General features: G+C 46.1%; 1 protein-coding gene across 1 annotated transcript in view; it reads right to left on the bottom strand.

The window, feature by feature from the left end:
- Positions 1-12844, bottom strand: part of LOC123770813 (uncharacterized) — a 29062-nt gene extending 16218 nt beyond the window's left edge. The window contains exon 1 of the mRNA XM_045762975.2: positions 12623-12844. Within this exon, the coding sequence (XP_045618931.1) occupies positions 12623-12651 (29 nt within the window). The 5' untranslated portion in view covers positions 12652-12844. The remainder of the gene's footprint in view (positions 1-12622) is intronic.
- Between the last annotated feature and the right edge of the window lie 969 nt (positions 12845-13813).

The raw sequence follows: 13813 nt of genomic DNA, 5'->3' as shown, positions 1-13813 counted from the left end.
ACAAACAAGTATACTCGCATATAATACACACAGTAGTACACTGCCTCTCTCCCCAAGTTTCCGAATGTGGAATATGAAGCTGAAACTCCAGAAAGAAGGCTGCATACTCCAGGACTAGTCTCCCGAAGGTGGGGTACCGTGTTCTAAACCCCTTTAAAGTCTCTGAATATTGTTCGTCAGTTTAGAAATTGTTCATTTCGATAAAACAATTATTTATATTTATGCCTCTGATGTAAAACAAAATTTTGCATTTATTCCTGTCTTGTTTTAGGGGTTTGTTGATCTAAGCTGTTTTCTGTTCCTTATTTATTCTCATTATCTCAGATTGTCTTGAATTTACGAAGCCATTTCTTTGAGCACTTCTGCAAGCAGCCTTAACAGCTGGATAACTTCCAAGTACCTATTTACTGCTAGGTGATCAGGGGCATGAGTGTGAAAGAAACTCAGCCCATTTGTTTCCGCTTCGGCCGGGCCCTTAGGTCTACGAACCCCGAGCGCTGTCCACTCAGCCGCGAGGCACCCCATGGGAAATGTGTATGTGAAAGCTTGCGTGTGTGTGCGTGTGTGTGTGTGCGCGTGTGTGTGTGTGAAATTGGGAGCGTGTGTGAGTGCTAGCGTATTAGAGCTTGTGTGAGTATGACGGAGGGAGCTTGCGTGTGCGTGTACGTGTGTGTGAGTTTGAAAACTTGCGTGTATGTGAAAGCTGGCGTGCGCGCGAGCGTGCGTGCACAGTCTACCTAGGAACACAATAACCTCAACCCCAGCTGGCGACCACCAACCGGAAGTCGTTAATGTTCCACGCACCTACGATTCCATGTTTCCCCACACGCAGCTCCCAGCACCTCTTCCCAGCACCTCTTCCCAGCACCTCTTCCCAGCACCTCTTCCCAGCACCTACCCCAAGTACCTTCCCCTAGTACCTTCTCCCAGCACCCTCTACTCCTAGCCCCAATTCCTAGCATCATCTCCCAGCATTTGCTCCCCTAGTTACCATTTGTCTGGACGAAACAAAACAGCGTTTTTTTTTGGGGGGGGGGGAGGGAGGGAAGAAGAAGGAGAAGAAGAAGGAGAAGGAGAAGAAGAAGGAGGAGGAGGAGGAGGAGGAGCAAAGGACGATACACAAAAAGAAAGAGACAGGATAAGAAGTTGGGAAATATAGTACAAGTGAACTATAACACTGAGGGAACCATATATGAAATCGATTAATCCCAAAACGAAGGAACGACTGACACCAAAATTTAAAAAAAAAAGAGACAATATACTAGACTGTTGATGAGAGTATATGGCATGGCAAGCTTGTGGGTGCCCAGTAACAACAGTGACAAAGACAGTTTACTTGTTTGTTCAAGAGTGCAACATGTGGGCGACTATCGTCAGCACTGACAAGGACAGGAACATAGAGTATTCCTGTCTGTTTGAGCAGAGCTAACAGAGAGCAACGGGATGGTCATGATTTGTTGATGTAAGCTTGCACAGTGCCAGCCTTGTTTCCCCACTGTGTGTGTGTGTGTGTGTGTGTGTGTGTGTGTGTGTGTGTGTGTGTGTGTGTGTGAGGGTGTGTGTGTGTGTGTGTGTGTGTGTGTGTGAGGGTGTGTGTGTGTGTGTGTGTGTGTGTGTGTGTGTGTGTGTGTGTGTGTGTGTGTGAGGGTGTGTGTGTGTGTGAGTGTGTGTGTGTGTGTGTGTGTGTGTGTGTGTGTGTGTGTGTGTGTGTGTGAGGGTGTGTGTGTGTGTGAGGGTGTGTGTGTGTGTGAGGGTGTGAGGGTGTGTGTGTGTGTGAGGGTGTGTGTGTGTGTGAGGGTGTGTGTGTGTGTGTGTGTGTGTGTGTGTGTGTGTGTGTGTGTGTGAGGATGTGAGTGTGAGGGTGTGTGTGTGTGTGTGTACTCACTTAGTTGTACTCACCTAGTTGTGTTTGCGGGGGTTGCGCTCTGGCTCTTTGGTCCCGCCTCTCAACCGTCAATCAACAGGTGTACAGATTCCTGAGCCTATCGGGCTCTGTCATATCTACACTTGAAACTGTGTATGGAGTCAGCCTCCACCACATCACCCCCTAATGCATTCCATTTGTCAACCACTCTGACACTAAAAAAGTTCTTTCTAATATCTCTGTGGCTCATTTGGGCACTCAGTTTCCACCTGTGTCCCCTTGTGCTTGTTCCCCTTGTGTTAAATAGACTGTCTTTATCTACCCTATCAATTCCCTTCAGAATCTTGAATGTGGTGATCATGTCAACCCCTAACTCTTCTGTCTTCCAACGAAGTGAGGTTTAATTCCCGTAGTCTCTCCTCGTAGCTCATACCTCTCAGCTCGGGTACTAGTCTGGTGGCAAACCTTTGAACCTTTTCCAGTTTAGTCTTATCCTTGACTAGATATGGACTCCATGCTGGGGCTGCATACTCCAGGATTGGCCTGACATATGTGGTATACAAAGTTCTGAATGATTCTTTACACAAATTTCTGAATGCCGTTCGTATGTTGGCCAGCCTGGCATATGCCGCTGATGTTATCCGCTTGATATGTGCTGCAGGAGACAGGTCTGGCGTGATATCAACCCCCAAGTCTTTTTCCTTCTCTGACTCCTGAAGAATTTCCTCTCCCAGATGATACCTTGTATCTGGCCTCCTGCTCCCTACACCTATCTTCATTATATTACATTTGGTTGGGTTAAACTCTAACAACCATTTGTTCGACCATTCCTTCAGCTTGTCTAGGTCTTCTTGAAGCCTCAAACAGTCCTCTTCTGTTTTAATCCTTCTCATAATTTTAGCATCGTCCGCAAACATTGAGAGAAATGAATCGATACCCTCCGGGAGATCATTTACATATATCAGAAACAAGATAGGACCGAGTACAGAGCCCTGTGGGACTCCACTGGTGACTTCACGCCAATCGGAGGTCTCACCCCTCACCGTAACTCTCTGCTTCCTATTGCTTAGATACTCCCTTATCCACTGGAGCACCTTACCAGCTACACCTGCCTGTCTCTCCAGCTTATGTACCAGCCTCTTATGCGGTACTGTGTCAAAGGCTTTCCGACAATCCAAGAAAATGCAGTCCGCCCAGCCCTCTCTTTCTTGCTTAATCTGTGTCATCTGATCGTAGAATTCTATCAAGCCTGTAAGGCAAGATTTACCTTCCCTGAACCCATGTTGGCGATTTGTCACGAAGTCCCTTCTCTCCAGATGTGTTACCAGGTTTTTTCTCACGATCTTCTCCATCACCTTGCATGGTATACAAGTGTGTGTGTGTGTGTGTGTGTGTGTGTGTGTGTGTGTGTGTGTGTGTGTGTGTGTGTGTGTGTGTGTGTGTGTGAGGGTGTGTGTGTGTACTCACCTAATTGTACTCACCTAATTGTGCTTGCGGGGGTTGAGCTCTGGCTCTTTGGTCCCGCCTCTCAACCGTCAATCAACTGGTGTACAGATTCCTGAGCCTATTGGGCTCTATCATATCTACATTTGAAACTGTGAATGGAGTCAGCCTCCACCACATCACTTCCTAATGCATTCCATTTGCTAACTACTCTGACACTGAAAAAGTTCTTTCTAACGTCTCTGTGGCTCATTTGGGTACTCAGCTTCCACCTGTGTCCCCTTGTTCGCGTCCCACCAGTGTTGAAAAGTTCGTCCTTGTTTACCCGGTCGATTCCCCTGAGGATTTTGTAGGTTGTGATCATGTCCCCCCTTACTCTTCTGTCTTCCAGTGTCGTGAGGTGCATTTCCCGCAGCCTTTCCTCATAACTCATGCCTCTTAGTTCTGGGACTAGTCTAGTAGCATACCTTTGGACTTTTTCCAGCTTCGTCTTGTGCTTGACAAGGTACGGGCTCCATGCTGGGGCCGCATACTCCAGGATTGGTCTTACATATGTGGTGTACAAGATTCTGAATGATTCCTTACACAGGTTCCTGAACGCCGTTCTGATGTTAGCCAGCCTCGCATATGCCGCAGACGTTATTCTCTTTATGTGGGCTTCAGGAGACAGGTTTGGTGTGATATCAACTCCTAGATCTTTCTCTCTGTCTGTTTCATTAAGTACTTCATCTCCTATTCTGTATCCTGTGCCTGGCCTCCTGTTTCCACTGCCTAGTTTCATTACTTTGCATTTACTCGGGTTGAACTTCAACAGCCATTTGTTGGACCATTCACTCAGTCTATCCAGGTCATCTTGTAGCCTCCTACTATCATCCTCTGTTTCAATCCTCCTCATAATTTTTGCATCGTCGGCAAACATTGAGAGGAACGAATCTATACCCTCTGGGAGATCATTTACATATACCAGAAACAGTATAGGTCCAAGGACTGACCCCTGCGGGACTCCACTTGTGACGTCTCGCCAATCTGAGACCTCACCCCTCACACAGACTCGTTGTCTCCTGTTGCTTAGGTATTCCTCTATCCACCGGAGTACCTTCCCTCTCACTCCAGCCTGCATCTCCAACTTTCGCACTAGCCTCTTGTGTGGCACTGTATCAAAGGCTTTCTGACAATCCAAAAATATGCAGTCTGCCCACCCTTCTCTTTCTTGCCTTATTTTTGTTGCCTGGTCGTAGAATTCAAGTAACCCTGTGAGGCAGGACCTGCCATCCCTGAACCCATGTTGATGCTGTGTTACAAAGTTCCTTCGCTCCAGATGCTCCACTAGTTTTTTTCGCACAATCTTCTCCATCAGCTTGCATGGTATGCAGGTTAGGGACACTGGCCTGTAGTTCAGTGCCTCCTGTCTATCCCCTTTCTTGTATATCGGGACTACGTTAGCTGCTTTCCAAGTATCTGGCAGTTCCCCTGTTGCCAGTGATTTGTTATACACTATGGAGAGTGGTAGGCTCAGTTCTCTTGCTCCTTCCTTTAGAACCCAAGGGGAGATTCCATCTGGGCCTATAGCCTTCGTCACGTCCAACTCTAGTAAACACTTCCTTACTTCCCCACTGGTAATCTCAAACTCTTCCAGTGGTTCCTGGTTAGCTATTCCCTCACTTACCTCTGGAATTTCTCCTTGTTCTAAGGTGAAGACCTCCTGGAATTTCTTATTCAATTCTTCACACACTTCCTTGTCATTTGTAGTGAATCCTTCCGCCCCTATCCTTAATCTCATAACCTGTTCCTTTACTGTTGTTTTTCTCCTAATGTGGCTATGCAACAATTTAGGCTGAGTCTTTGCCTTGCTTGCGATGTCATTTTCGTATTGTCTTTCTGCCTCTCTTCTCATCCTGACATATTCATTCCTGGCATTCTGGTATCTTTCTCTGCTCTCCAGTGTCCTGTTATTCCTATAGTTTCTCCATGCCCTTTTACTTTGCTGCTTAGCTAGCCTACATCTTTGATTAAACCATGGGTTTCTCATCTTCATTTCTCTGTTTTCCTTTTGGACTGGGACAAACTTGTTTGCTGCGTCCTTGCACTTCTGCGTGATGTAATCCATCATATCTTGGGCCGTCTTTCCCCTGAGCTCTGTTTCCCATGCTATATCTGTTAGGAATTTTCTTATCCCCTCATAGTTTCCCTTTCGGTATGCTAACCTTTTGGTTTCGGTATCCCTCCTCGAGTTCAATAACCCTTCTTCAATCAAGTACTCAAACACCAGTACACTGTGGTCGCTCATTCCTACTGGGTCCTCAAAACCGATTTCTCTTATGTCGGAGTCGTTCAGAGTGAAGACTAGGTCGAGTCTCGCTGGTTCGTCATTGCCTCTCATCCTTGTGGGTTCTCCGACATGCTGCGTTAAAAAGTTGCTTGTCACCACCTCCAATAGTTTGGCTCTCCACGTATCCTCGCCTCCATGCGGTTCCTTGTTCTCCCAGTCAATCTTTCCGTGATTGAAGTCGCCCATGATGAGCAGGTGGGATCTATTTCTACAGGCAGCAGAGGCTGCCCTCTCAATTATAGTGTTAACTGCCTTGTTGTTGTTTTCATACTCTTGACTGGGTCTCCTGTCATTTGGTGGAGGGTTGTATATTACTGCTACTACTATTCTTGGTCCTCCCATTGTTATGGTGCCTGCTATGTAGTCTCTGAACTCCTCACAGCCCGGGATGGCCATCTCCTTAAAACTCCATTCCCTTCTCATGAGTAGGGCCACTCCGCCTCCTCCTCTACCTTCCCTCTCTTTCCTTATTACTGTATACTCCTGGGGAAACACGGCATTCGTTATGATTCCAGAGAGTTTTGTTTCAGTGAGTCCGATTACATCTGGGTTAACTTCTTGTGCTCTTTCCCTTAGTTCACTTGTCTTGCTTGTGATCCCATCTATGTTTGTGTGTGTGTGTGTGTGTGTGTGTGTGTGTGTGTGTGTGTGTGTGTGTGTGTGTGTGTGTGTGTGTGTGTGTTTTTGTATGTGTGTGTGTGTGTGTGCGTGTGCGTGTGCGTGTGCGTGTGTGTGTGCGCGTGCGTGTGTGTGTGTGTGTTGAGTGCGGGGGTGTTTGTGTATAGGGGGAGGGGTAGGGGGGTGTCTTGGGGTACTGTAAGGCGTGGGAACGTGAGGGGTGAGGGTGGGTGAGTGAGGGTGAGCGGTCACCAGTGTGTGCGTGCGTGCATGTGTGTGTGTTTACACTGGCTTGTTGTGGTGAGGAGGAGGGGGGGGGTAGGTCTAGTCAGTGGCGGTGTAATGTCACACACAGGTGTGAGAAGCTGGTACCAAGCTGAGGCTCTTGAGCTACTTTTTCGTATTTTAATTACTTATGTTCAAAGCTAATTACTATATAAAAAAAAAACACTGTACACCTTATATGACTGACTTTGAGAGGCACTCACCTCCGAGTAAGCATCCCACAGCACAATTAGGTGATTTATGAAGCGATGTCCGATATTGTTGTTGCCGTCCCCGCCAGAGGTCCTCCCACGTCGTGGTCCAAAACTCTTCCCTTCGCGGCCTCTGGTGCCACCGTCTTGCCACAATCTCGTTCTTTTTCAATTTTTTTTCTTATCAAACGTTATAAGAATTCACTATGTTGCGTTATCACTGCGTTGCTGTACCTTTCATATGCCCAAAAACTATGTTTTGGGCTCACTGGTACGTAAATATCCCGAGAATATTGAGGTAATTCGCGGACTGCACGTCCTACCCTTGTTCACTGACCGCCGTCCTACTGCCTACTGTGTGTGAGGGTGTGTGTGTGTATGTGTGTGTGTGTGTGTGTGAATGTTTGTGTGAATACGTTGATGGTGAGAAAAGGAATGTGTCATAGCAATATACTCTTGCTTGCGGGGGTTGAGCTCTGGCTCTTTGGTCCCGCCTCTCAACTGGTGTACAGGTTCCTGAGCCTACTCGGTTCTATCATATCTACAAGTGAAACTGTGTATGGAGTCAGCCTCCACCACATCACTGCCTAGTGCATTCCACCTGTTAACTACTCTGGCACTGAAAAAGTTTTTTCTAACGTCCCTGTGGCTAATTTGAGTACTCAGTTTCCACCTATGTACCCCCCTTGTTCTCGGTCTACACGTGTTAAACAGTTTATCTTTATCTACCGTGTCAATTCCTTCGAGTATTTTGTAGGTAGTTCTCATGTCTCCTCCTACTCTTCTGTCTTCCAGTGTCGTGAGGTGCATTTCATGCAGCCTTTCCTCGAAACTATTGCCTCTTAGTTCTCGGACTAGCCTAATGGCATACCTCTGAACTTTTTCCAGCTTCGGCTTGTGCTTGACAGGGTTCTTAGGCTCCATGCTGGGGCTGCATACTCCAGGATTGGTCTTACGTATGTGCTATACAAGTTACACTAGCTGTTCAGAGTTGCCCTGACAATGAACCAGTCAGCGGAGCCGGGAAGCGTGGGTAATAAAAACAGATTTTATACATTTAGCTCGCCCCTCTCCCCCTCCCTTCCCCCCTCCCCCTCCCCTTCCCCCCTCCCCCTCCCCCTCTCCCCTCCTCCATCAAACTTTCATCATTTCAGCCCACTGACACAATCGGCTCAACGCCCACCGCACTAATGACCTTACGACCTCTCTCCTCTGCATAATTCTGAACGTAACTACTCTGGATTTCATTATTTTGTGGAAAAGTGTGCGTTTTAGCTATCGATTTTTACCCTGAGAGAAGCTTACCATTAAATAGTATTGCAACAATGATGATTAAATCATAAGGTGGTTTTTAATTCTATAATTTTCTGTTGCATGTAGCCTCGTTGCCCATTGGTTTCATGATAAAATTGTGTGGAAGAGATGATTCGATATGCAGACGAGGAGTCACAATAACGTGGCTGAAATATGTTGACCAAACCACACACTAGAAAGTGAAGGGACGACGACGTTTCGGTCCGTCCTGGACCATTCTCAAGTCGATTGTGAGAATGGATCCAGGACGGCTAGAGAATCGACTTGAGAATGGTCCAGTAAATAGGTGCCTGGGAGTTAGACAGCTGTTACGGAGCTGCTTCCTGGGTGTGTGTGTGTGTGTGGAAAACAAAAGTAGTTAGTAACAGTTGATTTACAGTTGAGAGGCTGGCCGAAAGAGCAGAACTCAACCCCCGCAAGCACAACTAGGTGAATACACACACAAACACACACTCACACACACACACACACACACACACACACACACACACACACACACATACACACACAAACACACACACACACACACACACACATACACACACATACACACACATACACATACACACACAAACACACACACACACACCCACACACACACACACACACACACACACTCTCACACACACACACACACACACACACACACACACACACACACACACACAAACACACACACACCTACATAAAAAGAATAACGTCTGCGGCATATGCGAGGCTGGCTAACATCAGAACAGCGTTCAGGAACCTGTGTAAGGAATCATTCAGAATCTTGTACACCACATATGTAAGACCAATCCTGGAGTATGCGGCCCCAGCATGGAGCCCGTACCTTGTCAAGCACAAGACGAAGCTGGAAAAAGTCCAAAGGTATGCCACTAGACTAGTCCCAGAACTAAGAGGCATGAGTTACGAGGAAAGGCTGCGGGAAATGCACCTTACGACACTGGAAGACAGAAGAGTAAGGGGAGACATGATTACAACCTACAAAATCCTCAGAGGAATCGACCGGGTAAACAAGGATAAACTATTCAACACTGGTGGGACACGAACAAGGGGACACAGGTGGAAACTGAGTACCCACATGAGCCACAGAGACGTTAGAAGGAACTTTTTCAGTGTCAGAGTAGTTAACGGATGGAATGCATTAGGCAGTGATGTGGTGGAGGCTGACTCCATACACAGTTTTAAATGTAGATATGATAGAGCCCAGTAGGCTCAGTAATCTGTACACCAGTTGATTGACAGTTGAGAGGCGGGACCAAAGAGCCAAAGCTCAACCCCCGCAAGCACAAATAGGTGAGTACACACACACACACACACACACATACACACACACACACACACACACACACACACACACACACACACACACACAATAGCTTTGAACATAGTAAACAAAATGGGAACCAGTTACTTATGGCACTTCACTACAGCTAATATAGTCAGTATTGATAAATACATTAATCACTTACCTTTTCATTAACATTATTATCCTCATTTATCTTCCTTTGTTTTAGTAATTCCTGCGGTGTACACGGCGTCCGCGAGTCTTGAATTGTATTATGTACTTTGTCTTGATTTGTGGTTCGCTCATTGGTTGTCAGAGCGTGACGTCAGACTAGCCTGTAGTCATTGGTTGTCAGAGCGTGACGTCAGACTAGCCTGTAGTCATTGGTTGCCAGAGCGTGACGTCAGACTAGCCTGTAGTCATTGGTTGTCAGAGCGTGACGTCAGACTAGCCTGTAGTCATTGGTTGCCAGAGCGTGACGTCAAACTAGCCTGTAGTCATTGGTTGTCAGAGCGTGACGTCAGACTAGCCTGTAGTCATTGGTTGTCAGAGCGTGACGTCAAACTAGCCTGTAGTCATTGGTTGTCAGAGCGTGACGTCAAACTAGCCTGTAGTCATTGGTTGCCAGAGCGTGACGTCAAATTAGCCTGTAGTCATTGGTTGTCAGAGCGTGACGTCAGACTAGCCTAGAGTCATTGGTTGTCAGAGCGTGACGTCAGACTAGCCTGTAGTCATAGGTTGTCAGAGCGTGACGTCAGCGTTGCCTTATGTCGTCAGTAGTCACTTATTGCGGGAAGTGACATCAAAAGTTACACCAAGAACATCACCCCTGGTTATTGTTATTAAACATGTGAAAGATAACTTCATATATTTATTTTCCTCTTGTCGTTAGTCTCTGCCTACTAGAAAAGGACGTTGACAACTAGCAGATAACTGTATCTACTTGCAGATAACTGTATCTACTAGCAGAAAACTTAGTTTGTCGCTTCTGGATAACGTCAGAATTTCCTGTTACCACTGTCATTAGGCATTGTGTACTAAGATATGGTATTCGATCCTCATTTTCCAACCATCATTTCTCGTGGCTTGCTAACGCTTCCAGATAAATCTGAAGCACCCGCCCTCATAAGAGGAGTTTGATATCGAAGTCACCTCGCTATCTAAGGGGAAATGTTGGCTTATAAGCACCAATTCATCATTCACCTGCAAAGAAATTGACAAAATTAATGTCTCGTCACACACACACACACACACACACACACACTCACACATCTCAAGATGAAATGAGTCGTCTGAGGAAGAAGTGAGTGCCCTGAGGGAGTGCTGAGTAAAGAGATGACTGGAGAGTTCCGTCGAAGCCCCCATGACCTACACCTTGATGACGAGCGGATCTTCTCACAAAACAGTGAAAATTTCTCGTACACCACACATCTCCCAAGCTCCAGTGAATACTCGGACCAGAGTGACAGAGAGAGAGAGAGAGAGAGAGAGAGAGAGAGAGAGAGAGAGAGAGAGAGTGACAGAGAGAGAGAGAGAGAGAGAGAGAGAGAGAGAGAGAGAGAGACAGAGAGAGAGTGACAGAGAGAGAGAGAGAGAGAGAGAGAGAGAGAGAGAGAGAGACAGAGAGAGAGAAAGAGAGAGAGAGAGAGTGACAGAGAGAGAGAGAGAGAGAGAGTGACAGAGAGAGAGAGAGAGACCCAGACATACAGGCAGACAGACCTAGACAACGCCTGACAATCCCTCTAGTACAGTCATACAGATCAAAGGAACATCAAGGGGGTATGATATGCAAAGCTGAACTCGTCCTTTTGGAACGTTAACCTCAAGAGACCACTGACACGAGGACCGCTGCAGGAGGAGGTTGAGGAAGACCCCTTTCAGGAGGAAAGCCTCAGCAGGAGGTAGGACGACCCCTAGGAGGAACAGGAGGACCCTTAGCATGAATCTTAAAACCCGAGGACTGAGGACAGAAGCAGGACGCGAGTATAGACGAACCACTTGAGTAGGAAATATGCCTCACTGGCTGGAATTCAACAGGAGCATTATAACAGGGAGGAGGGTCCCAGGAAGACGTTACTTAAATAACGGAAGAGGAGGCGGAGGAGGAGGTGGGGAGGGGGGGGAGGGGGGGGGAAAGGGGGGGGAGACGATTAAGAGGAGCATTACATCCATACAGCGTCGCCTCCCCTCCCTCTCTACCAAGCTGGAACCCTCCCAAGGAACACCGTTATCCTCATAACAGCGAATCACCGCCCCTCAGCCCCCCTCCGCTCCCCCCTCACTCATCTCCACTATCACCTCCATCACCTCCTCAACCCGTCCTCACAACTAACCCGTCTCATTTTGCCCGTTATGGTCCCCCAACGTTCAAAATTGACAGTACTGTGACAACCAGCGACTGACAAATAACCATGTTTTCAATGCTTCGAGAGGTAAGATTGGGTGAGTGACTGTACGTTACTGGTAGGGTTAGCACGATGTATTTTGCACGTTGTGGCAAATCAAGAGAATATGGCTGTAACCTTCTATCATCACATACATGCATTCAATCGGCCATCATACAACTTTTATACATCTATACAGCCTATGTGAGGCAGCGGGAGAATATCTTAATTCCGACGTTAAGATTTGCTCCTCGTGACACACAAGCCAAGACGTGAGCAGGTGTAGAGGCTTGCGACAAGACAAGGGTCTAACTACGAGGACGAGGCTACGAGGGCAGGTTAAAGGACCTCAGTTTCATAATTTTCAGAGAGAAAGAGAGCAGCAACAGAGAGGACATGATCAAGAAATACATGATACTGATGAACGAAGTCAGTGTGGTCAAGGACAGCATCTTTGATTTGAGAGGCTTTATGGAGACAAACGAGCCCAGAACGAGTGGTCAACAAGTGGAATGAGCTAAAAGAAGTTGTGGAAACCAACTTCGTAAACAACTTCTAGATCACATGAGATAAAGGACCTGGATTTCGCTCCCGCTAAATTTCTGTTAGGTAGTCACTCTTAGTGTGCGTTAAGTGTGCAAATGGTGTCATTTATGTGGCGTAGAGGTCCAGTGGTAAATTAATCGCTTCCAGCCTCCCCCCCCTCTCTCTCTCTCTCTCCCTGTGATATATAGTTATAATAATAATAATAATATTCATAATAATAAATACTTTTTAATTCTTACTTTTCAAGATCAAGTAATTAAAATCTCAAGATGACTTACTCTAGCTTGTAAAACTAACGGACACGACAAAGTTGTGGAACACTACTGTCTGGATGAGACGAACTTTCTTGTTGATTACCGTGTAAGCTGTAGGTCCGAACACCCCATCAGGCTGGTTAGGAGATCAGCGCGCGTTGATTAGAGCACAGAACACCACCACAACACCCACGGAGAACAAACACACTCACACTACCATGCCACGTCCGAAACTCTACTGACAAACGTTCCTTGCTACCTACAGCAAAAACAAAACAAAAAACTAGGCAACTCACCCATCTGCTGCCGTTTGACAGTGTTATATATCCATTTGCCAGTGAATATAAACAGTTAAGTTAAATCAATCAGTTATATATGTATATTTAACGTACATGTAGTTATTCTAACGATTCACAATACACGTTACTTGTCGTGTGAAAGTTTGGTTGATATCTGGTTCACTGGTCCTTCAACCTTCCCTACTGCGTAGTCTGGCAACCAGGGAACTCCACACACACACACACACACTGGCACTTGAAGATTCGCGGGTAACGGACGGCTCGCTTACTAACTGTACCAGCAGGAAGGCCTGTAGGTGGGTCAGAGAGAACCATATGGTTCGCCACCGGTTCCAGAGCGCTGTGACTGGCGCGGGTCCTCTTTCGTAGCTCACAAACTTCATTCAGTGACAAAAGTTTATTGTGTGTGCAAATGGCTCAGACTTCAAGTTAGCTGCAGACGCTTAAGGGCGCGGTTAGTGTCCCTCAAAACGGTGTTTTCAGCGAGGAAACTTTGAGACACTCAACTCAAAGTTTGTTGACTCGTCAACTGTTTTTCTCCCTAAATGTCAACATGATAATGTTTCAATTGAGTTAACCAGCATGGCGGCTAACTCGAGGTACTTAACAACTCGAGTGAGTCTTGTGTATGTATATATATATATATATATATATATATATATATATATATATATATATATATATATATATATATATATATATATATATATAATGTTCAGTGAGCGAACATATATAATTTGAAGCTTTATATTATTTAATACAAACAGACTAAGCTTTCACTTAAAATGTAAACAGTCTGAAACTTTTGTTAAGAGATGAACAAATAACCCTAAGGAACATAAACAAACAAATATTTTAAGTATTTTGAGCATGTGGTGGTTAAATGGTCTAGGACATGTGCTTCGGAACACTTAATGCGCAGGTTCAAATCCTCCTCCTCATGGCTCCTCCTGATTTCCCCATTTATACATCACGTGAATGGGATTTCCTTTATG

Source organism: Procambarus clarkii, chromosome 56 (genome assembly GCF_040958095.1).
Source record: "Procambarus clarkii isolate CNS0578487 chromosome 56, FALCON_Pclarkii_2.0, whole genome shotgun sequence".
Taxonomy (NCBI): Eukaryota; Metazoa; Arthropoda; class Malacostraca; order Decapoda; family Cambaridae; genus Procambarus; species Procambarus clarkii.
Note: the sequence above shows the minus strand (reverse complement) of the source record. Positions and strands in the feature narration are given on the sequence as shown.